This window comes from Lycorma delicatula, chromosome 9, assembly GCF_047948215.1.
Source record: "Lycorma delicatula isolate Av1 chromosome 9, ASM4794821v1, whole genome shotgun sequence".
NCBI lineage: Eukaryota > Metazoa > Arthropoda > Insecta > Hemiptera > Fulgoridae > Lycorma > Lycorma delicatula.
The window spans coordinates 131,574,682-131,601,561 of NC_134463.1; the positions used below are offsets into that span (position 1 = coordinate 131,574,682).

The window sequence follows — 26,880 nt, forward strand, 5'->3', positions numbered from 1 at the left end:
CGCTTAATCATATTATTTATTCTTGGTTTTTTTAGTTAGCCTATATAGTCATAATATTATGCAGTCTAATCTTTTATCACATGTCTCGATAAATTATTTCATACTTAATAAAAATACAGTAGGCTATTGAACAATTAATTTGTTTGATATTAATTTTTTTTGTTTCATATGCAAAAATGACTGAAATTAAGCAATTAATTAAACAATGTGGCTTAGTTAAAGCTTAGTTAACAAGGTTCAAAACATTTTCTACTGCTGTATCAGATGTAAATGAAATTACGCAGTTAAAAGTTAGACTCACTAAGCTTGAAGAGTATTGTTCTAAGTTTGATAAAATTCAATTACAAATAGAATTACAGGATGACTCCAAGAGTCAGATTGAAGAAAGGGAAAATTTTGAGTCCAAATTTTTCTCATTAATGGCTGCAGCACAAGACCTTCTTAAATCATATGAAACCCCACTTAGCAGTGAAATCAAACCAACAAAAACTCAATCCGTGTCAGTTAAACTTCCAGACATAAAACCTCCCACGTTCAGTGGAAATTACGATGAATGGGTGGCATTTCATGACACGTTTGTATCACTCATTCGTTCTAAAGAAATGTAAGAAATTCATAAATTTCATTACCTCTGATGTTCTTTAAAGGGTAAGCAGCTGAAATTTTATCGTCTTTAGAAAGTTCAATTGAAAATTATGAAATTGCTTGAAAATTTTTAAAGGCCAGATAAGGCAATAAAAGGTTTTTAATTAATAAACATGCAAGTACACTATTCAACCTCTTTAAAAATGTAGAGAAAATTCTTTGTCATTATGAAAGTAGAGTGCATTAAAACACATAAATGTCCTAGCAGGATTGGACAACCAACTCAGCAATGGAGTACACTCTTAATTCATGTAATTACTACCAAATTAGATTTGGCTACCTTATGCGAATGGGAAAATTCCTTAGATATAAATCACTTGCCAACATTGCCCAAATTAGAAACATTTCTGCCACATAAATGTCAAGTTTTGGAATCAGTTGAAACTAGCAAGTCTCATAAAACGCATATGAACAGTCAATTACCAAATAAAGTGCAACTACCAAAATTTAAATCATTTTCAAAAAATAATACATTATCCGAAAATTGTTATGTGTCTACAAACCGGTTCTAAATTTCGAACAGTTGCCCATCTCCTGCTTTCGGAGGAGGCTTTACAGCCTCGCGATGAAAGCATGGCAGCAAGAATGGCATGCCATGAATTAGGGAAGGTCCTTGTATAGATTTATACAGGATCTGGGGGGGATGGTATGCCTCTCCTTTGTTTTTAAGGACAACAGGAGCCCGAGTGCTCTCCGACCATGTAAATTTAAACCAATATTTTTTTGGTTCCACCTGGCAGCTGATGAGCTGTGCATCTGCAGGGAGGTCCAGTCAAATGACCATATGATGTTTGACTGCCCTGCTCTTGGTGGGGCCAGTGACCGGGCCACTCTGGAACTTAGAGGTCAAGGGGAAAATTGACCACTCATAAATGGCGAGTCAGTGACGCAAGAGCCTCATCGTCAGACCGTGTGGGAGTTCCTCAGTGAAGTTGCATTGTTCAACCGACATCAGTAGATTAGTTAAGGGTAAAGTATAATGACTCCTACCGTGCTGCTGTGGGAAGCTAATCCAGAGATAATGGCTGGCCACCAACCAGATAAAGTTGCAAGTGCTAAATTGGGAACGGCTACTAGCTGGCATTCAGCGACCAAAGTGTGACAGGAAATTACTGTCTTTTTAATATAATAACAAGGGGTGCGCCTCCCCGGTTTAGTTTTATTGTATGACAAGTGAGCAGTTGGAACATGTAAGCAGGTGGTGTATGGCACCTCGTTAGTCCGCTCACACTGTTAGGTAAGCTCACTAGGAGCTATTAGATTATTGGTCGCTAAACTATTTTTAAAGCACAGTAACCGTTTTTGGCACGGTCAGTTGGTCATATGCCCCAGGGCGACCGAATGGGATAGTGGCGGGAGAAATGCCAGTTAACCAATATGTCTACAAAAAATTGTTCTTTATGTAAGCAACACACAATTTATTTTTGTGAAGCTTTCAAAACATTATCAATTCCTGACCGTGAACTTGAGGTTAAAAAATATAGTTTGTGCTTCAACTGTCTAAACAGTCAGCATAAAACTGTGGTCTGTCAAGCAGGTTCATGCAAACAGTGTGGCAAAAAACATAATAGTTTGCTACATTACATCAGACCTAATTCTAGTGTTACACAAAATAAGATTTCTGCCAGCGGCAATGAATCTCCCCACTGGTAATTCCACAACAAACAATAATATCTACATCAAATATTAGTTCAAAGCAATCCAACCCTGTTCTCATGCTGTTAACAGCCATTGTTTTAGTGTTTGATATACATAATAATTCTCATTGTTGTCGCATGTTACTTAACAGCAGTTTGCAGTCAAATTTTATCACTGAGAAAACTGCTATGTTTTTAAGACTACTATATAAAAAACATGTTTCAAGTTAATGGTATAGGCAAGGCCACAACCACTACAACTCATTCTGTGGAATGTATTATTAAATCAAGAGTGAACGGATTCACAGCGAATATCGAGTATGTAGTTTTACCAACAGTCACTCAACAATTACCCACAGTTCAAATCAGCAATTCAAGTTTGTAATTACCACAGAATCTGCTACTGGCCAATCCAGATTTCCATAAACCAAGTGACATTGACATACTTCTTGGTGCACATTTATTTTATGATGTCTTATGTGAAGGAAACATTAAAACAAGTGAATCAAATCCAACATTTCAAAATACCTTATTTAGCTTGGTAATTTCCAGTAAAATATTGATCGATCAGCATTCAACAGTTTTAACAACTCAATCTATCTACTTTAGATCACATCAGTGAAAATATTAAAAAAAATTTGTGAATTAAGAAGACTGTAGCCCTACAAAAAAAAATTTACAGGAAATGACAAACTTTGTGAAAAATTGTATGAAAATAATACAAGATTTATGGATGGAAGATACTGTGTGAAGATCCCTTTGAAAGGCAGTGTAAACCAGCTTGGTGAATCAAGAACTACTGCAGTGGGAATGCTTCTTTCGCTTGAGTAACCTCTGAATTCAAACGCTGAATTGAAATTACAATACATAAACTTAATGAGAGAATACTAAAACTTAGGGCATATCAGATGAAGAAGTTGCAGTGTCTAAATCATTTTACTTTCCATACCATTGTGTTATATGAGAAGATTCATCTACAACAAAAATAAGAGTAGTTTTTGACGCTTCCAGTAAGACAACATCTGGGATTTCACTGAACGACTTATCTGTTATTGGACCTACAGTACAGTCAGATTTAATCAACATTATCAGATTTAGAACTCATGTATATGCTATGACAGCTGACATAGAAAGATGTATAGCCATATTGAAATCCATGCTTCGCAAACAGATCTTAACTGTCTCAGAAGTTAACTGTATGGCGTGAAAACTTCAATGAAGAAATAAAAACATATAAGTTGTTAACCATGACATATGGGACTTCAAATGCACTGTTCTTAGCAACAAGAACATTAACGCAACTAGTTCTAGATGAAAAGGAAGGGCGTGCGTCTCTTGTAATAATAGATGACTTTATGTGGATGATCTTAAGACAGGTGCATTTTGATTTCAAGAAGTAAGACAACTTCAGAGAGAACTAATTGGTCTTGTTAGTTGTGGAGGATTTCACCTCAGAAAGTGGTGTGCAAATAATCAAATCTAGTATCCAATATTCTGTGTGAAGATGTAAGTCAGACTGATTCCAACATTGATCAAGATAGATCCTGGAATTAAAACTTTGGGACTAATTTGGAATCCTGTGAAGGATGCATTTCGGTTCTTATTACACAAGGAAGGCCAAAGTCAAAAACCAACAAAATGAACAATCTTATCTGCAATCAGATGAATATTTGATCCTTTGGGATTACTTGGGCCTGTCACAGTCATTGCAGAACTTATTGTCCAAAATCTATGGTCTTGCAAGATAGCTTGAGATGATGAGATTCCAAAGGACTTGCTAAACAAATGGAAATCATTTCAAGAATCAATTCCATTGGCCACTGTGAAATTCCCAGAAGCTTCATAAACAAGACATAACCAATTTGTCAAGTTGAAATACGTGGTTTTTTGGATGCATCTGAATCTGTGTATGGTGCATGTATTTATCTGAAATCTATTGATGCATCATACAAGATCATGGTAAACCTATTACTTCAAAGTCAAGAGTAGCTCCATTAGAAAAGCTATCATTACCGAGGTTAGAATTATGTGGTGCGTTGCTTTTATCCAAATTAACAAAAATTACCACAATTTCATTACTACAACATAATGCCTTCTGTAAGGAAATCAGTGATTTCAAATCCTTGAAGCCAATTTAAAACAATAGTCAACTAAAACCATTAAATCCATATCTCAATGATAATGATATACTAAGAGTCAGAGGTTGATTACAGTATTCCAGTCTCCATTCTGACCAAAGGAACCCCATCATTTTACCAAAGAATCACAACTTGACTGATATCCGGACACAGCCATGACAAAAATCTGCATATTGGACCACAATCACTACTGAACGTGATTAGACAAAAGTATTGGCCGATTGGAGAAAAAACTTAGTTCGTAGAATATTTCATCAATGTGTAAAATGTTTCAAAGCAAATCCCAAGGGGATCACCCAGATAATGGGAAATCTACCCAAGTCTTAGACCATTTGTAAGCACTGGGATTGATTATTGCAGACCATTTTGGGTAAAATTAGCCAGAAACGTGGAGTCATAGCTCAGAAGTGTGTTACGTATCATTATTTGTTTGTATCAGCATAAAGCCATTCATTTAGAGTTGGCTGAAGATTTATCATCAGATTCTTTAGTGCTGAAACGCTTCATTGCGAGAAGGGGCAAACCTACTGAAATATATTCTGACTACGGAACAAATTTTGTCGGGGCCCAGAGAACTGATTCAGCTAGCATAATTATTCAGAACTGAAAATTTTCAATTATATGTTGCAGAAGTTTTATCCATTGAAGGTACTCAGTGGCACTTTCAACCTCCTATTGCTCCACACCTTGGCAGACTTTGGGAAGCATTAGTCAAACTTGTTAAGAGTCGTATGAAAAGAGCAATCAGTACTAAAAGTCTGACAATAGTAGAGTTTACCACTCTGCTGACTCAAATAGAGGCACTATAAATTCCCTACCTTTAACTCCTGTATCAGACGACCCTTCCAATCTTCTTCCTCTAACACTGGCACATTTCCTAATAGGTGATATCTTTAGCAACCTTCCAGAACCAAATTTACAATTTGTAACTTTCCTGTAAATAGACTTAATCACTGGCAACAGATTCAGAACAATCTTCAGCAATAATCAAAATGGACAAACTCTACTCCAGATATGTAAGAAAACGATTTGGTCATCATCAAAGAGGACAACCTCCCACCACTTCAATGGAAAATGGCTCATGTTATAAATATACATCCCGGAAATGATGGAAAAGTGCATGTAACGATACTTAAAATGTCAACCAGAACATTAAAAAGACCAGTTTCAAAAATATGTCCATTAACAAAACAATAAGTTTATTGTTATATTAAGATTTTCTTGTGTATTATGTGCATATCTTATTTTTTTTATTATGTAGTCTCGTGTATTATTGACTTTCATTTAATTAATTTTATTTTTTGAAGGTGCTCCTTTAAGGTGGAGGACATTTTGGATATTTCTCTCTCTCTCTCTCTCTCTTGCGCGTACACGCGCATGTGTGTGATATGGTGGGAAGTTCTCCCACTCCCTTGTTTATGTATGTTGCTCTCTCAGTTGAGTTGATTTGGTTCATGAAGTGGACATAACGTCGATCGGTTATGTTTTAATCACAAAGTTTCTTAATGTAATGGTATACAATTACCATAAGTGTTAATCTGTAGAATAAAGATGTCTATCAGTGTCAGTTACGTTCAAAATGTGTCTTTTTATTATACAGTTCTCTTAACCGACTTATAAATCAACCTTCCATTACAACAAAAAAAGGCTCTTTCATTCAGTAAAGACTGGTGGTGAAGAGAAAGAAAAGAGAAAATACTGTGTTGGTTGTTACAGAACTCTTTATCATACTTTGTCAAGTAGGGAAGCTGTACGGGTAAGTTGGTGGTATAAGAAGTTACAATAGGTGTAAGAAATCACGTTATTTTAAAAAGGTTTTGACCTTAATAGTTAACAGATGATTGGATTGAAACAGCTCCAGTTTATTTTAGTAAAAAGTAAGTTAAACAGTAATGAATCAAGATTATCTTTATTACATCTTCAAATCCTTGTTCACCAAATTTTTGTGACTGAACTCTAGTCTGTTGAATTTTCTTTAGTCAGTTCAAAAGTTATTTTCTTTTGTTTTGTAACATTAATTTTTATTTTATTGTGAAGAGTATACTATCAACCCTGATTTTATAAAACTTCATCTCATTTCTAAAATAATCCCATGCTTAAAAAAGAAAACACTTGAATCAGTTTTTCAACATGTGTAAGTAAATAGTCAGTAACTATACATTTCATCAAAAATTCTATTTTGCACATTTTTGTGGTTATTTAATTAATTTCATCTTTATTCATTTAAAGGGAAAGAGTGATTTTGAAAAACTGTGTTGACTGAATCCATTGTTTGTGCATACTTTTGTATCTGTGAAGTGAGATGTTGTTACCTGTGTTAAAGGTGTGGCGATTCGCAAAGGCGCAGAGAAGATAAATAAAGTGTTAGACAAAGTGCAATCAATGTTATCTGAATACACTTCTCAACCGGTTGACATGGGTGAAGCCTACCTTAAGGAGTATGGAGATTACAGGTAATTAAAGAATTGCGTATTATTAACATTTTGAAGCCTTCCTAGTTTACTTGTATAAGCCCTTAAAACGAAGATTATGGAAATTGTGGAATATATTTTTAGTGAATTAAATTTTTTAAGTAGTTTAACTGGGAATATTTCACTGGGAAGATAAAATTTAAAGTTTATTTAATATATATTTTATATAACCTTTGTAAAATTACTAGCAATTGTAATTTGGAAAATGAAATTGTGTTAAATACTAATAGTAAAATTTAAAAAAAATTGACTGCAGAAAAGTCTAAACATTACAGTTGATCTCTAAATTATTTTTATGTGCAAAAGAATAGATATAAATTATTCTGAATAAGAAAGAATAGAGATAAAAAACAATGACTTCTGATTGAAGGCTGAGTAATGAGTTGATTATAGGCTTCACAAATACTAAATAATTTTTTTATTTGTGAATTCATGTTACCAAGGATCTGATTTCAGCTGTTGGTCATTAATATTACCTATTTGTAATTCCTCTATATTCAGTCAGCATCCATCTTATGTGTTTATTTTGTTATCAAGATGGACAATGTGATTCGTGCTCATTGTATGAGCATTGGTGTAAATGAATGGGTATTCCTAATTTTTATGATTTGGTAATTTGTTTAATCCGTTTTCCTTTCACAGAATAATAGAAATTATCATTAATTATTTTTAACTCATGTGTCAGTCTAGTGTTAAAGTCTTGTTCAAATTAGCTGTTTAACAGCTGATTTTCAAAGTCAACGATTCTGAGATTCAAATCTACCTAAGTTAACTTACTTTTATACTGATTTGAATACTAGACAGTGAATACTAAACACATGTAATAACAAAAGACGGCTCACACGCCATCATCCAACTGGATGGTGTTCAAATTGAACAAGCGCAAGAATTCAAATATTTGGTCTCACTGGTCCAGGAGAAGAAAGTAACACTACAGTCGAAATCCACAGTCAAATTTGTGAAACAACCGCAGCATTTACTTCCCTGAAGTGGTGCTTGTGGAAACAAAACAAATGCTTGACTTAAAAACGTTATAAAAAACGCTACGCTCGATAAAAAATCTTGCGAACTTCAGCGCTTAGAGATCAATCATTTCACTTTACACTAGTAACTACCAAACTATGATAACCAGCACTTGTCACTTGTAACATAGGATATAGTAAGGAACGATTTTCTACCCAAACTGGTTGTGACTGAGTTGCCTGTAGATACTCAATGGTTTATGTAAGATGGTGCAACCCTCACACTGCTAATATTGCGTTGGATTTTTTAAATTCAGTTTTTAGTAATCGTGTATTTCAAATCACTATCCGCATTGCCAAAATGGAGGTTTCTTTTGGCCACCTTTGAGCCTGGATTAAAATCTTTGTGATTTTTTTGTAAGGGAATAATTAAAAGAGAAACTTTTCTCGTTAAGAACTGCAAATCTTATGGAAATGCATGCCTACCCTGTTACAGATTTTCTAAAATCTCCTGGATACATCTGATCTGGATTCTTCTCCATCTGTTGACCCCAAAAATCCGCCCTATCCAAATCCTTCTGTTTCTGGGCGAATCTAGCTCAGTCCCAACTTTGAGCCCCCAACCCCCCAAATCCAAACCCGGATTGGGGTCATACATTTTACCCCCAACCGGGGGGGTTGGGGGTAACCCACCAGGTTGGTCTAGTGGTGAACACGTCTTCCCAAATCAGCTGATTTGGAAGCCGAGAGTTCCAGCGTTCAAGTCCTAGTAAAGCCAGTTATTTTTACATGGATTTGAATGCTAGATCGTGGATACCGGTGTTCTTTGGTGGTTGGGTTTCAATTAACCACACATCTCAGGAATGGTCGAACTGAGAATGTACAAGACTACACTTCATTTACACTCATACGTATCATCCTCTGAAGTATTATCTAAACAGTAGTTACCGGAGGCTAAACAGGAAAAATTTATGCTCGTCCACCATGTGGGGTATCAAAATATCAGGAATCCAGCATAGATTTCATTTCTGAGGTCGGATGAGCACATGGACTGGCACTAAGGTAGAAGAGAGTGAACAAAGTACGTCAGAGAGTTCTGGATCCCTTAGTACCCCATCTACTGGAGTTTCACTAAGTACTATTATTGGTGTGCCACATAGAAGAGTCACTGATATGAAAGGCAAGAAGAGAGTTCTTCAGGTGTCCTCCTCAGAGGAAGAAGGAACCCCAATTGTGGGGCTGCAGGAACTGACGAATAAACTGGGATTAATGCTGTTAACGTTGAAACAAAACATATGCCCGGGGTTGCCCTGTCATGTAATACAGCATGAGAAGGAGCTAGATGAAATATATAAGGGGCTGAAGCTTTTAACTGAGTGTTCCCTGCCATTGGGACTTATAACAGGCTATACAAACTGAGCCTTCCAAAGATCCAGACATCAGTGGGGTCTTAGCAGGTGAACTGTCGGATGCGGGGCTGTTGGACCATATTCCGCTCAAGTGGCCAACTGAAACAGAGTTATTGTGCTGAAAAACAAGACAGAAGTGAGTAGGGCTACTCACTTCATCAACTTAGCCAGCAGGCAGAGGGCTGACGGAGACAAGTATCCAACATCAAAGTTTAGCCCAGGAGACATTGTACGTGATGTCTCATCGCTAATGGATGATGAAAGTGATTCACCACAGAAGAGTAAGTTCAAGATTTATTATAATACAGCTGATGGTAATTGCAAGGCGCTGAGCAAGATTTTGAAGGCAGTGAGACACGTCTTGGCGAAGTGTCCAAATCCAGTATTCTTTTTGCCAGGAGATGCAGTCAGTGTACTAGTGAGAAAGATTCGGGTGTATCTCTTTATGAAGACCACAAAGTCGGTATCTGTCATTGTCCCTGCTGAGGGTTGAGGTTGAGGTCCGCATCGGACAGGAGAGCGACATCTCTAGTCAAAGACAGTCGTGTCATTGTTGTCAGAGCTCAGGGTAGATCATACACAGATCTGCTCAAGACTGTGAAGTTCGCAGTCTCGAGGGTCGAGGCTGGAGTGGTGCTTTTGCTGAGAAAGGGAAAGAACGAGGAACTTCAAGTCCAGATTAAAGGTGTGAAAAAGGCTGAACAATTTACTGCCACCGTTGTGGCGACAAAGCAGCAGATCTCCAATTCGATTTGCGATCTTGTGTAGATAGACAGATGGTGGTCCACATAAGGGACATAGATGTGGACACCGCTGAACAAGAAATGAACGCGGCCACAGTAAATGTTTTCGGCAAGCATGAACAATTTTGAATAACATCTTTCAGGCAGGTGTATGGATATACTTGAAACATGACAGAGGTGATAACAAATAGGGTGGTTAACAAGTTAGTTAAGGACATAATAAGGATTGGGTGGATTCATTGCCAGATTTATATAAGAAGACAACCTTCGGTGTTACAGATGCTGGGGCTCTGGACACAGGTGCTCAGAGTGACGGGGATCCAATAGACTAGACTTATGCTACAACTGTGGTAGAAAAGGACAAGATCAGGAAGTTCAAGGAGCCCAAACATATTTGAACCGTGGAAAAAACAATCACCGCACCAAAGGCATGACGTGTGGATTCGCTGGCAATGTTTAAGCTCCTATTATCAAATGCCAACCGATGTATACTCTCCTGTGCCTTGATGGAAGAGATAGCGAAAGGATTCAGTGTTGACATACTTGTCACATCAGAACCGAATAGATGTACTGTAACCAAAAGCGAATGGTGTGCCGATACGTCAGAGGTGAAGCCGTGTTAAACGTAAATGGCAGACTAGGTTGGCAGTTGTTCTACAGAGGGCGTTGCTGTGTTGAGTAGACAAGTGCTGTGCTGATTGGGACGTACATCAGCCCCAACTGCGATCTTCTGGAGTACAAGAATTACATTGGACGACTACAAGACATAGTACTTAGATCTCCAAAAAAGGTGATATTAGTAGGCGATCTTAATAGTAAGACCATGATAGCTGGTTGTAGTAATTACACTAATCACAGGGTTGAAATGCTAATCAAACTTATGCTAGCTACTGCTCTCTACTGTTTGAATGACAACATCCTGACATATGAGGGCAGGGGTCACACGTCAGTATTGGACCTCACTGTCTTAGATGGAAGATGGGACTACAACAGGTGCAGTTGGAGGGTCCTTGCTGAAGAGATCGTGAGCAATCACCAAGCTACACTGCTGGAAGTAAGTGACACCTTGTTTAGTAATAGGAAGACAGAGGCCACAACGTGTTATGCATGGACAGGTCGCAACAGTCGTTGCTAATGTCGCTAACAAGATCAGAGATGGGAGGCAGTTAACATCTGAGTTTCTTTAAGATTTAATAATACGAGAATTCTCATAGTTTAATTCTTTGTTTTAGAGCAAACAAACAAGTGTATTGGTGGACGGATAGAATCGCTGAATTGCGACAGAACCTACAGCAGTTACAACAGCAGAAGCAACACTTACAAATAGCTGGTGGCTATGTATATGAAATAGCAAGTAATTTAGTAGCCTGCAGACGTTCTCTAAATTATAAGAAAAAACAGGTCAAGATAACCAAATGGAGGGAGCTCTGTGTTGATCTGGATGTAGATCCATGGAGGCAGGCCTACCAGGTAGCTATGAAACGCTTTGGCAGGCGTTCTCACAGAGGAATATGCAGAAAGTCGGATCGCAAGATTGTTTCCAGGAGAAGAAACCAGAGTAACTGAGGTTATACAGTGTGAAAGAAAATGCTTCTCTCAGGATGAGGTCATTGGGGTCATACTTAAGCTGAAAGATAAGAGCCTCGGGCCAGACAGCATTCCGGCTGCCACATTTAATGGTTTTGCATGCGTAGTTCCCCGGGAGATGGCAGATGTAGATAACCATGGACTAGAGAATAAATGGTGCCCTGGTTAAAAAGCGTACATAAGCGAATACTTCTAGGAGTCATATCTACAGAATCATTTCTTACTTTTATGTCATTGCATCAGTACTTTCTGTGAATTTTACAGGTTCAGCAATGCACACTTAGGTATGAAGGAATACACAAGGTAGAAGCTGAGGTTATAGTCTGCGACATTTGGAGAGAAAGGTGGATGGCAGCAGTGTGGTATATATGTGAAGGTTGGTTCCAGATTTGGATGCATGGACAAGAAGGAAGACTGGTGAGGTAAACCTTTACATTATGCAGACACTCACAGGTAATGGTTCCTTTGAACATTACCTTCACAGAATAGGTAAGCGGAGTTGTCCCTGTTGTATGTACTACAGCAGAGACTGTTAAATTGACCTCGAAATTGTCACTGAGTCTCTGAAACACATTTGATTCAGCATAAAGAAGCACAACTTCAGCGCACTGTAAATTAGACAAACGTCCATGATCGGCCATAGCTCAACAATAACTGATGTGTTGCGGAATCAGTAGCGAATATAAAGACTATGCAACATCTACCAATATTTCCAAGAAATAGGGATTATGCACGCACAATATGAAACACCAGGTAAAAAAGGTTTATTTATAAAAGACTTTATAAGTGTGTCAGCTTATCGTGCGTCACCACTGTATATCACTGCTTTCATTCAGCTTGCTACAGGTGCCTTTAGATCAAGCTCTGTCGTAAGCATCCTTGTTGACTGTGGTGAGCCATTACTTTAGGGTAGGTGGAACCAGGTTTTAGTATTTTATTTTCCCCGTTTTAAGGGACAGCCAAATCACCCAGTTTTTGACGCAGCCCTTGGAAATGCTTACTTTTGAAGATATGAGGACTGTCCACATTATACTGCACCTGTAGGTATTCATACCCGACATTTATTGCACCTTATGAATGTTGACACACCTTCTATTTTTCCAATATATCCGTGTTCATATCCTCCATGGAGAATCAACCTTATAAATTTTATGTTTGACCTCATGATATACAATAAAGAACCAACACCACCTATTTTCTTTCAGCAAATATTTCATCATATTCTCTCCAAGACAAACTCAGATGCAGTAGCATACACGGATGGATATAAACAGAACAATACCATTGAATGTGCATTTATTGTTAATGACCGAACCTATATGTTTTGTCTATCTGCTGTTACAAGTGTCTTTACTGCTGAATTATACGCTATAAATCTTTGAATATCACTAACCCTAAGTACCGGTCATATCCTTATTTGTAGTGACTCACGTAGTGCTTTCCAGGCCTTAGAAAATTTTTATTTTAGACATTGTATCGTCACCAAAATCTACAATGCAATTGCCGAGTTGAACCATTGCAATAAAGTGAGTTTCTGCTGGATCCCTAGCCACATGGGGGATTCCAGGTAATGAATATGTAGATTCTGCTGCTAAAGTTGCATGTAGTTAACAATCTTTCACTACCCATGTTACTGCATCCAACTTTATTAGCTATGTAAAACTCACTATTTGCACGAAGTGGCAAGATGGTTGGACGGATACAGTAGATAAACTCTGGCACATTAGAGGTTCTGTATTGCCATGGGATTCCTCATACAGGAAAATTTGTTGTGGTCCTCTGCCTATTGCAGACATACAAAAGCTACTCACAGGTATCTGATGTCAGCAGTCAACACACCAGCATGTGTGTTGACTGCTGACACGATGCAACTACCACTTGACTGTGCACCACCTCCTTATGGATTGCATATCTCATGCGGTTTTGCGTCGCAAATTTAAATTGCCTAGGAACATTCGTCAAATCCTGGGCAGTGACAAAGAAGTTTGGGCCAGGTGGTTTTATTTCTTCAAAGTGTTGGTATTATTGATACTTTTCAGAAGTGTTATTTTATTTTTTACTGTTTTGGATTTCATTTAAAATTTTTATTTATCTTTTGTCTGAGAAGGAGTCTTTTATCCTCCTCTTGCAGTTCGTTAAATTTATTTTAGTTTTATATATATGTATATATAGTTGTTATCTGTGACAGTAGATAATTTTTTATCTGTTAGTGGTTATAATTACATTTTTATTATCTTAGCTGTGATAGTAGTTAAATGTTTTGTGTTTAATCTTTTAGTTTAAGTTTTTATTTTGTTTTTGTATTTCATATTTTTTGAAGTTTTAACTTTACTTTTAGATATTTAGTGTATGCTTTTATTTTGTTTTAATTTTTGTTGTTGTTTTATTAGATTTTATATTTTGTTTTTTTATTTTTGTTTTCCAGGCGATGATAACGTAAAATGTTTTTTGCACCCCAAAAAAAAACCACTGTATATTTAAATAACATTAATTTTTTGATCTTATATGAGGGTGAATCAAATATAAACCAGAGTTTTTTTTTTTTAAATGTATTGAAGGATAATAGAAATACATACAATGTTTTTTCTACATGATTTCCTCTTTTGGAAACATTTTTCCCAGCAAATAGATAGCTTTTTGATCCCAGGCGGTATGCATGATATCAACCAATTGCGCACGAACACTTCAACAACAGCATCATCTTCAAATTTCTGCGTAGTGCTTCTTTTAGTGGCCCAAACAAATAATAATCATAGGGCAATAAGTTTGGACTGTATGGATGGTGCTTCAGTGTAGTCCAGAATAAGGATGCAGTTTTTTCTCGAGTTTGAGCTGCAGTGTGGGGCCGAGCATAATCGTGAAGCAGAATGACATCTCGGATTGCAAATTGACGTCTTTGTTGATGATATGCAAGTTTTGCTTTCCCTAAAAGTTGGCAGTAGTACACAAAATTCACTATACAATGTTCATGGAGAAAGTCGACAAGCAAAACTACTTTGAAATCATAAAATATTATGGCCAGAACCTTTCCAGTTGACATTGAATTTTGGCTCTAATGGATGCAGTTTCTCCCAGCTTTCATCGCTCCACACATGCTTGTTTTGATTCTGGAGTGTAATGGGGCACCCAAGTTTCATCGCAGGTCATGATTGGATGAAAAAAAATTCTCTTTCAGCTTGATTATGACTCAACAACCACTAGCACGCCTCAAGCTTATAGAACGTCTGACCTTAAGTGAGAAGACAAGGGACCCATCATGCTGTCACTTTTTTAAATCCAAAATCACCACTATGATTGCCTGAGTACTGCGATAGCTTATTCTGATCTCAGAAACAATTTCTGCAATTTTTAATCGACTGTCGTCCTTGATAAGGTGACAAACTGTGAGAATGTTTTCAGCAGTACCACTGGTCCCTAAACGATGTTGGTGACCTTCATTTTCAACTAGTTCTCATCTTTCTGAAAACTGCTTATGCCAGCATACACTTTATTCTTTTTAAGTGTGTTTTCCCCAAACTGTGCCTGACGTCTTCTCAAAATTTTGGATGGTTTTACACCCTCTGCCGTGAGAAATATAATATATGTTTTGCAATCCACAGTGATACCTCCTGCTCTGACATTGTGATACTGATTAGAAATAAGTAGTAAGCTGGCTTTCTAAGAGTGGGATCCATCCCCTCCACTCATCTCTACGTATAACACTGAGAAGCCATGCCCCTCTCCATTAGCTGTGCGTCAACAACAAAAATTTATATTTGATTTACCCTCATACCTTTTTTTGTACATTGTGCTGGTAAGGTTTTATGTTATCTGTATTGCTACTCTTTTGTGCATTTTCCTGGTTTATAAATAAAATAATTATATACTTTTTTTAATTTTGTCTGTAAAATATTGTATTACATATACAGTATTACTGTGTGTGTGTGTGCGCGCGCGCGCGCGCGCGTGTATATGGAAATTTATATTTAAACATGGACACTGCATTTATACTGCATATCTGAGAGGTGCAACGGTTATTTTTTTTCAAGGCCCGATCGGTCGCAAAATAAAATCCTGCGCAAAAATCAGAACAACCTTTGCGCATGTGTTGTACAGCATTTCTAGTATGGCCTTCAATCATTCCGCATCACTTTGTTTAGTTCTGAACATGCAGCTAGCACGTAAACATGTTTACAACAAAAGCATCTCCCGCCAAGTGTGAAGTGCGTATGGTAATTCGATTTCTTCAAGCTGAGGGGTGTAATGCGACTGAAATTCATCGATGAATAAGTAATGTGTACGGTGAAACTTCAATGAATGACAGCAAAGTGCGACAATGGTGCAGGAACTTTGAAGCAGGACGTACAGATGTTCATGATTCAGGCAGTCAGGCCGCACACTGCAGCTGTAACAAAGAAGCTCCTGCAGCGTTTTCGTTGGGAAGTGTTTGATCACTCACCATACAGCCCATTTGGACTTGGCTCCATCCAATTTTCACCTCTTTGCTCACATGAAACGCTGGCTAGGAGGACAACATTTTGGCACAGACATCAAGCTGCAGACCAGCATAGAAACACGCCTGAAAACACAGGTGGCTCCGTTCTATGACGAGGGTATTGGAAAGTTGGTACCTCGCTACGACAAATGTCTAAATCGGAGTGGCAACTATACAGAGAAATAGCGTAACTATGTAAGTACTTGTTACAAATAAAAAATTTTTTGTTTTCACTGTGGTTTTAATTTCGTGACTGATGGGACCTTGAAAAAAAAAATAACCCTCCTATTTAGAGACAGAAAGGAATGGGGTTCTACTTAGTTAAAAAAAATCTGCATTATTGTGGGTTTTTAATTTTTGTCCTTCAGATTGAATGAAACTTAATTTTTAAAAATAGGAAGGTGGACATATGACACGTGATTTAGATTTAAAATTTTACAAGGAAAACAATGGTAAAATCTGTTTTTCTGTTAATGTCTTTGTTATCAAGTTACAAGAATTCAAAATTGTGATGATGGAAAAATCATGTTAATAAAATGAGGTAAAATGTACTGCATGAACAATTTTATTGTATTTTGCATTCATAATGCATATAATAACAAATTATGAGGCTCAGCTGATAAATTTTGCCCACTAGTATGCTATACAGAGACAAAAGGTACTGTTGAGTTGGGTGTGGCAGCACATGATAGCAAAAATCCCCTCTACAAACTTGCGATAATGCATTGGGATGTGTTTACCAGTTTGTTTTCAGTAGCAGTTAAAATGGAGTCGAGTACAGCCAATATGTCAACATGGTTATAACAGCGCGCAGTGATCAAATTTTTAACAGCAGAAAATGTGAATCCTACGAATGTTTTTCATCATTTAAAAGCAGTTTACGGTAACAAAACTGTTGACAGAAGTACTGTGAATAGGTGGGCATTGAAATTTTGCGAATGTGAAGCTGGTAAACAATTAAAGACACCTCACAGCGGACAATCAGTTTCTTTGACTGTTGAGAAACATCAAAAGGAGGTGAACAATTTGCCTCAAAATGACCGGCGAATCGCCCAGCAACGCATTGCTATCCAGTTAAGTATATCTGAAGAATGAGTAGGCCGTATTATTGAGTAGTTGTGTTACCATAGAAACTGTGCATGAATGGGTACCATGCAAATTTTCTGATGGCTCTCTGCAAGCTGAAGTTTGAGCCTACTCTGCATCCACCATACTTACTGTATTTGGCTTCGTGCGACTTTCACTTCTTCCCTCATCTTAAGAGGAATCTCAAAGGTAATCATTATACCACCGACGATGAGATGAAGGAAGCTGTGGCCACTTGGATCAAAGAAAGACTGCCAGAATTTTTCAGTGACAGAATGCAAAAACTTGTCACACGTTGGGAAAAGTATATCAGTGTAAATGGGGATGATATTGAAAAATAAATACTGCATTTTATAGTTAAGGTATTGTACTTTTATTTATTTATTATTTCATTCCAATATCACTTTTCATTCCCATGATACGCATATATGTGCAAAAATTTTTTGCCAAGCTTCGTATATCAACTGATATTATTTTCTAAATAAAGATTATCTTCCAGTGTTAATATCATCTGATATTAGTTACTTAACAGCTATTAATCTACAACAGTGCATTTGTATTACGTTGAAACAATACCCTTTTTAAAAGCTTTTATTTAACTCGCTTTAGGAATAATCAAATTTTGCAACTACTATATCTTTTGATCTATCGTATGAAAACCAATGAAATTTGTACACGTATGTAACTTCGATGTCAATACAGCACTACGGTGTCGGAATTTGATATGACCCGCCCCCACACGCTACCCCTACACTAAGTTCATGCTTTTAGTTGAAAATTTTCATTTCTCATGAACTATTGTATGAAAATGATTGAAATTTGGTTCATGTATGTAACTTGATGTGTAAAAAAAATACAAAAATCTATTTGATAACATATAACATATAAAAAATTGTTTTTTAAAAAAGCTTTTATTTAACTAATATTAATATTAACATTAATAAAAAAAGGAAACAAATTAGAAAAACCCTCTAAAAAGTAAAAAATAAGAATTAAATCAAACAGAGTTTTAAATAAAAAAATGTAATATATTAACAATTATAAAAATGCACTGAAAAGTAAAAGATAAATTATTATATAAATATCTAATAAATAAAAAATAAATAAATGTAATAATTATTAAATTTTAAAATTAAAAGTAATGAAAATATTTAGTTAAATAAAAGCGTGGCGCAGTTTTTAAAACAATGTTTTCGAATAAGTATTCATAGACATTTGCTGTATTTTAAAATATATTTTTTGTTTAATGAGGTTGTTTAGTATATGTATATACTTTATTTATCTGTAATAAAATAACTCAAGTTTTAATTCTTTGATGGTTCAAATTTGCACCAAGATAACCTTTAAGGGTGAATAGGATTAAAAATAAAAAATTAAATTTAGGAATCTTGCACAAAGTTATTACATTTTGACGGTAATCTGAAAAATTATTAATTATTATCATTATTATAATTGTAATCGTAATTATGAATTCATTAAATAAAAATTGATAATTAATTAAAATGAAACTTTTAGAGGAAATTCAAATTGGCTTAGATTACAAGCAGAATTTGAAGATGAACTTCAACTAGGTGAGAACACTTACAAAGAAAGCGAGTGGGTGTATTTTCCCAGATTGTTACTTGTAGCTAGTCAGTCTCAACTGGAGAGGTTCCAGCAGACCTTTCCGCCTCCTCGCATTGTTATTGAAAATGAAAATGAAGGTTAATTGATGTAAAAATAAATTTTGTGTTGTTTTAAATAAATTATAAAAACTGCGCCACGCTTTTATTTAACTAAATATTTTCATTACTTTTAATTTTAAAATTTAATAATTATTACATTTATTTATTGGTTATGTATTAGATATTTATATAATTTATTTTTTACTTTTAAGTGCATTTTTATTTTTGTTAATATATTATATTTTTCTGTTTAAAATTCTCAATTTGATTTAATTTTTATTTTTTACTTTATAGAGGGTTTTTCTAATTTGTTTCCTTTTTTATTAATGTTAATATTAATATTAGTTAAATAAAAGCTTTTTTTAAAAAATAATTTTTTATATGTAATGAAATATATTTTTGTAATTTTATTGTTTTTTTGTATTTTTTCTTGTTTTTTGTTTAACCTCCCATGAATGTGAAAACACAAGATTGCTCGATTCTCCACAGAAGAGTTTACGAAAACTTTCCACGCAAGTTGGTTTGTCATATTCGAGTGTTCAGAAAGCTGCTAAAAAATTAAAGTTGTATCCGTACCGCGTACAATTAGCCCAAGAGCTTCAGCCTCCAGATTTAAACAAGCAATGCAATATTGCCGTTGGTTTAGGTCTCTCGCAAATGATAACAGAATCAAATTTTTAAACACAGTGTTCTTTAGTGATGAAGCTGGATCCATCTCTATGGTTATGTGAAAGTCAAATAACTTTTCCGTAGAGAATTGGGCAATCTTGTTTTCACATTCTCTAAAACGTCATCTGTCAAGTGAGTTGGTCGACCACTACGTTTTCTGTCGCAAACACTACCTGTTTCTTGAAATCGGTTTGCTAGCCTAGAAATTGACATTTTTTCTGGCGGAGGAACACCAACAAATTTAATTTGAAATGATTCTTTTATATTCGCGTATGATTTTGTAGCAAAATATTGTTCAACAATGAAAACTCGTTCTATTGTAAAAGACATTCTGTTTGTAACACAACCGAAAACGGCACAAAAGTTTACACAGCTCAATGAGAATCAACTCACACTGCCGTATCTATACCGGTTGAGTAGCGTTATACCAACTTCGTGTCACAAAACAAAATTTTCCTTTCTTAGAAAAAAATTACCAGACATTAACAATTGGGTGACAGGACTAAAAAATCATCCTATAGAATTGGTATGCTTTCAAAATTTATTTCATTAGTAATTTACAATCAAAAACATTATTTAAAATTTTTAAATAAATATTGTAATATTTAAACCAAATAATATAAGTTTATATAGCTGTTGAATTTTTTGTTGTGTTGTTAATTATTAGTTATTTTTTATCACTATTATAGCACTGTTTAAAGTTTATTATTGTATGCATTATGAATATAAAATGCAATAAAATATTTCATGTAGTGCGTTTTACCTCATTTTATTGTTAACACAATTTTTCCACCATTGCAACTGATTGCTTATAACTCTATAATGAAGGTATTAACAGAAAAATGGTGAAACCATTGTTTTTCTCGTAAAATTTTAAATTGAAATCATGTGTAATATGTACGTCCACGTTCCTATTTGAATAAATTACGTGATTCAATATGGTGGATCAAAGATGGTAGATAAAAATTAAAAACTGACCGTGATGCAGACATTTTTATCTATGTAGAATCCCATTTCTTTCTGCTTCCAAATAGCTCTCAGATAGGTAGTTTGTAGCTGTTTCCGTACTTCAAAATAAATATCACCCAGCATATATATATATATATACACACACACACACACACACACACATGGGTGATATTGTGCATTTAAATAGTGTTCAAAAAATTATTTGAGCGTTTTTTAATTTTGTGACCATAGGGAATTTTATCAATATGCAGTTGGTATTACTTTATGTAGCAAAAATCTAACGCATCACAGAATCTATTAAAGAGCTTCAGTAATTCATTGTTTGTATTGATTTGCCATTTTTAGAATTAATGATTTATGTGAAAACATGAATTAACACAAAATTCTGCTTGAAACTGAGAAAAATATTTATGAATATATATAAAGTTAATGCAGTTTTACAGCAATAATTGTTTAAACGTGATATGGTTAACAATCATCATTGAATCATTCAAGGATTGCAGTTGTTAATGGTGTTTTATGTAGTAAATAATTATTGAATTGTAAGCAAAATGTAATCATGTTTATTAACTTGAATGAATACATTCATTATATTGTCTGATAATAGCGATTGAAAGCGTTTAGATAAATTAAAAATGTACACTTATAGACGAGATTGAATTTGATTTGAATGTAAAACTCAACACGATTGTAGTAATTGAACCTGTTAAAGAGTTTCTGTGTACAAATAAATAAATTAACGTGAAGTGTTGCTGTAATGAGTGGAGAAAGCCAACCGAACAGTGACCATAGATGCAGAACTCCCTAGTGGTTAGTAAGAAAACTAATGCTTTTAATTGCCATCACCTTAACCAGATTTTAAATTCTTATTTTAATTCTTAACATCATACTCAATATTTTGAGTTTTTAAATCATTTATATAGTTAAAAATAGACATGAATTGGTTGTCAATGATCCATGCTCATATTCAAGTAAGATATTAAGATAAAAGTGTTAACACAGAAAAAGAGAAAGTTAATTATGTATGTTTAGTTTTAAACTATGGTAGAATTGATTATCATTTAATATCTAATTGTTTTACAGATATTATGTTGGTCTTGGTGTCAGTAGCACAGTGTTGGTTGTATTATCATGCCTTACATTTGGTTTGTTTTGCGGTTACTGTGGGAAAAGACCTGATGGTGGCTACAATGATGATTGTTGTGATAAAGGCACTGGTGCACATTTCTTAATGCTGTAAGTTGTCACTATTGCTTGTGAGCAGTTAATTTTCTCGCATTTATCAATTTTAATTTAAAGATAAAATTTGGTATTTTTTAAGCATTGGATTAATTATATTATTCATTAGATAACAATGTTAAAGTAAAACTGATTTTTTTTTAAATTTTATTAATAGTTGTGTTGCCAGTGTTTAACCTTAAATTCAGCCCTGTTTTACAGTTTTTCCAAGATCTCTATGTTCTAGATCAATGATATTTGTAACTGTATATATATATTTTTTAATTATTTTAGTATCTGGTTTGTGTTCATTTTCTTTTTGTTATTTTTCTCTCCTACAGTTTCCACTCTCACTTGAAATTATTTTACTTCTCTTTCAGACCCTCGTCTCAAATTGAAATCCTTGAAATTTGATATTAAAGGTCATGAGCAAGATATTATATCACTGTTAACTGACTGTCCTCTTCTCCACTCTTTCATCACACTTTCTTTGACAGCTAATGGAATCCAGTTCTGAGACTCTGTTTTATACAGGGTAGTTGAAAAAAAATTGAATATCAAGCACCGAAGAGTTTTAGTAAACCACATATTGTAGAAAAATTGTTTGTTCTTGCTTTTTTATGCAACATGTGATCTTTAAAGAATAGTAGCAGCATATGTTAAGTTATTCTAATTACGTTTTCATCATACAGAATAAGAGCACCATCACCTTCACTTATTACGCTTGTTATTGTTTTTATTCTGCTGCATCATTGACTGTAATAATAAGACTCTCTCATAAACTTCTCTTTTAACAAGTGCTTCCTAATTCTTGTGTCCAATGTCTTCGTCAGTCAGTTTTGATGTCTGTCTGTAATAGCTTATTTTCAGTTATTTCTTTCAGGTCATGTGCCCAAGGGTAGCAGACAATTTTTTTCTAAATTTAACTTATGTCAGTTTCCTTATTACTTTACTCAGAACCTCATTTTTATGCCCTGAATTAAATTTTTTTTTTTTTCAAATAAAAGATTTTTTCCCTGGCCCATGAGTAGACACCGAAAAGTCAAGAGACATCATAACCAACACGTCCTTTTGTTGTTTTGAATAAAAAAGTTTTTAAGACATAAAATAATTTCCTTATGGTTTTTTAGCAAATGTCTAAAGAATTTGAAAAACACTACTGTCCCTGCTCATGTTTATATGTTTAAGACTTTTTGGTCTGCTCTACTGACACAAATCATAAACTGATTTTTACAAAATGAATTTCATGAAAACCTTTGGTGGGGTGATGTAAACCTATTGTGAATAGAGTTCTATTTATTGATTTTCAAGCAAATTGGTTGACATGAACCAGAGTTAGAAGCCAAAAAATGAGTTTTTGGGTACATTTTCAGATTTTTTCATGTACTGGGCACAATTTTTTTCACGTTTCTTTTATTTTCTTAAGAATAAATTATTTTAAGAATTAAAACTGGTTTGATGCTTATCAACTGTTCTATACAAAGCCTTATAACACTGGGGAAACATACAAAATATTTTTATTTATACTGTCAGGTAATATTGAAATAAATAATATATATATACAGAGTGATTCAAACAAACGGGACATTTAAAAAATTAAATAACATTAATGAAAAATTTTTTTTTGAAAATTAATTTTATTTCATGTAATTGTACAAATGTTGCCATTTTAGGATACATACATTTTAGTTTATTTTTTAAAGATGACATCTTGCAGGTGACCTCCTCTTCTACGTAAACACTCACGAAGTCTCTTCGTTAAATTGTTCATGGTTTGACGTAACATCTCAACTGGAATTTCCGCAATTGCTTCTCGGATCTTTGCCTTCAGTTCTTTCGTTGTAGCAGGTCTACTGTGGAACCCTTTGCTTTTAAGGTGACCCCATAAAAAGTAATCGCAAGGTGAAAGATCAGGCGATCTGGGAGGCCATCTAATGTCATTATTTCGTGAAATGACATGTTGTCCAAACAATCGGCGTACAGCTGCCATCGATATTCGTGCAGTGTGTGATGTTGCTCTGTCTTGTTGAAACCTGGCTGTGTTAGGAATCGGTGGAAATGTCTTTTGTTGTTCCACAACAAAGGTTTCAAGCATGGCTACGTAACGAGCCGACGTCACTGTAATTGCAAGACCGTTGTCATCCTCAAAAAAATAAGGGCCTATAACACCGTAAGATGACATAGCACACCACACGGTCACTTTCTGGCTGTGCAACGGACGCTGGTGTAGCTGCGTAAGATTTTCTTGGGCCCAGTATCTGAAATTTTGCTCGTTAACAAATCCACTGAGGTGGAAATGCGCTTCGTCTGACATCCACAGTTCGTGAACAAACTCTTCATTATCATTTATCTTCTGAAGCATTACATTACAGGATTGTGCTCGCATAACTGCATCGTTCGGTTTCAGTTCCTGAACGATCTGCAACTTGTATGGATGGTATTGCAAGTCCTTCACTAACATTCTTAGAACACTTGAACTATGCAATTGTAAAGATGCTGAGAGACGACGGATTGACCGATGTTGACTTCGTGTGACAGCATCTTGTAAAGCTTGAACATTCTGTGGTGTACGGACGGTTCGCTCACGGCCAGGAGGATTCTTTTTCATTGCCGAACCAGTTTCCTCAAAATTAGATATCCATGTTTTAATTGCACGTGCTGATGGAACACGGTTGTGCCGTCCCAGATTAAAATGACGGCAAAATTCTCTATGCGCTCCCTCCACACTGTCATTGTTTTTGTAAAACGCTTTGATAGCAAATGTACGTTGTGCACCACTCCAAGGATCCATGACAACTAAATGGCAGGTTAGGTTAGAGAGGCTGGTGCCACTTATTAAGTGGTACCAATCGCCCACAGCTACCAACACAACTTTCAAAATTTTCCATTTCTTTGAATCACCTGTATATAAAACATGTACTAAATTAAATGTTTAATTATATGCCACTAATTTTTTTTTTTATTAAGTTTAATATCCTAACCGGCTTAAATATTTAAACAATAATACAATAAAATAAATATTATTTTTTTAGTGGATCTCCGAAGTATTTGTGGAAATAGTTACTGCGCCTAGTCAGATTTTATATGGGTGAGTTGTGAGAACGGAGACCAACTCTTCTTTATGTTTGAAGTCTTCTGAACACAATTCTGCATTGTTTATATACATATGTATGTATAAGATTTTATGAACCGCTCTACCAGACAAAAATCTTAACCAATTTTTAAAAAAATTTTTGGGGTGATGTAAACCTCAAAACAGGGAATAGAGCCCTATTGATTTTTTAGTGAATCACTTCCCAGAAACCGAAGTCAGAGCCAAACAACAGGTTTTGAGTAGATTTTCAGCTTTTTTCATTCTTCTGGGCACAATCTTTAACAATTTTGATGAAACTTGGTGGGATGATGTAAGCCTAGTAGAAATAGAACGCTATTGATTTTCAAGCAAATCTGTTCACAGGAAGCGGAGTTAAGAGACAAAAAGCTAGGTTTTGGGCATATTTTCAAGGTTAACTAAAACTGGAAATTTGTCCTTCTGATATACTACTACAACAGAGTTTTTGTCTTTTTTATTTTGTTCTCATTCAGCTGATCATATGTACTACGTCTAACCTAAGGTAATGAAAAATTCCTTCAGAGTCACTTTTTATGTTCACTATCTCGTATTTTGAAAATTCATCTTTTCTGTTGGCTATTTCTCTTACTGCCTTCAATTTATTGTTTTTCAGTTTTAAAAGTAAATCTTTTACTTACACCCGATCTGAATTAAAGTTTGATGTATCTTAAAAGTGTTTTCATCTTTTAAAACTACATTGTTTTAAACTATAAATATTTTTAATTTGCTCATTGTAAAGACCATAACTCCCAAAATCCATACTTGAAAAGTCCTGTACTTTGATTAATTAATTAATTCTGTTCATCAGTATCTTATCCGCAGGTTTAGCTACTCTTCATTTGTTCCATATTAGGCCTTCCACATCAGCATGTTTTCTCTCTGCCCCACCATCCTACCATCCTGCTATTTGCTCAACCCCAACACACAAGAGAATGTAACTGTAAGAGACTCATTCGGTGCCTTTAAATTAACTCCAGTACTCCTTGAAATTTGTTTCCTCTTAACTTTCAGCAAATCTTCTGCATCTCCTAACATCGCATGAGCTAAAAATCATAGCTTTAGGATATTATTAGTTTTAAGCCTTTGATGCTTATTATTTACTTTTTTCTCATTCTTTTAATCGCTGAGTACTTCTGGTTAGTAGTGAAGAAAATTGATTCCCAATTATCGTACGCTTTATTTATACAAAACTAGTTCAGAAAATTAAATAATTTTGTATAATTTTCAGTAGATTGCCTATGACTATACTTCAGATTGTTTACTCATTTTCCAATAAAAATAGATACGTCAGAAAAAAGAAATTGAATTTAAAATATTTTGCTCTTTTTTAATCCGGTTCCAAAAATCTAATGTGATATTTACCGAGTCTTGAACTCACTGAACGATTTGCAAACGGAATAAAATTTCTTCTTATTTAGCTTGTTCTATATTTTGATACGGTATTCCTGTTTGAAGCGGCGAGTCTGATACTGAACTATATTTCAAATACATTCATGTTCAGCAGTAGGTTATTATACAGCGTTTTAAAATTGGAATGGCATTCTAAAATTTTGAATTACAAAACCTGTCGGTTATATTATCGCGTACAGTAAATTATTGTTATTGCAGGTGTACAGAGCAATGTCTGTTATTCCTGTTAATATTGTTTCAGTAATTTCTGTTAAATGATATATATCAGTATGACCAACTGTAAACTCTACATATGTGCTAAAGAACACATTAATATTATTAAAAATAACAAATCTGAAAATTCTAATTTTGCTAAACATATCTTAGCTGATGGTCATACATAGAATCAATATACTTTTATAAAAATTTTAGATATTTCCTATAATTATTTTAATACAAAATTATAAATGTAAATGAGTATATTTTCTTGTAAAACATAAAGTTAAATATGTTGATTGTAATAATATATGTACTAAAGAGGAAATTAAGAAAAATTAAGGATTGACATTTTCTCATTTCTCTGATATTCCCTGAGAATTTTATTTATAGAATTTAAAAATGTTATAACCACATCTACTGATTTGTAAATAATTTTTAAAGTATGTTATTCGGCTGTTTTTTCTGTACTGAGTTAGACACCCTATTAT

General features: G+C 34.7%; 1 protein-coding gene across 1 annotated transcript in view; it reads left to right on the forward strand.

The window, feature by feature from the left end:
* Positions 1–26,880, forward strand: part of LOC142330161 (prominin-like protein) — a 231,974-nt gene that overhangs the window by 127,799 nt on the left and 77,295 nt on the right. The window contains exons 8-9 of the mRNA XM_075375268.1: positions 6,744–6,873; positions 21,538–21,690. Of these exons, the coding sequence (XP_075231383.1) occupies positions 6,744–6,873; positions 21,538–21,690 (283 nt within the window). The remainder of the gene's footprint in view (positions 1–6,743; positions 6,874–21,537; positions 21,691–26,880) is intronic.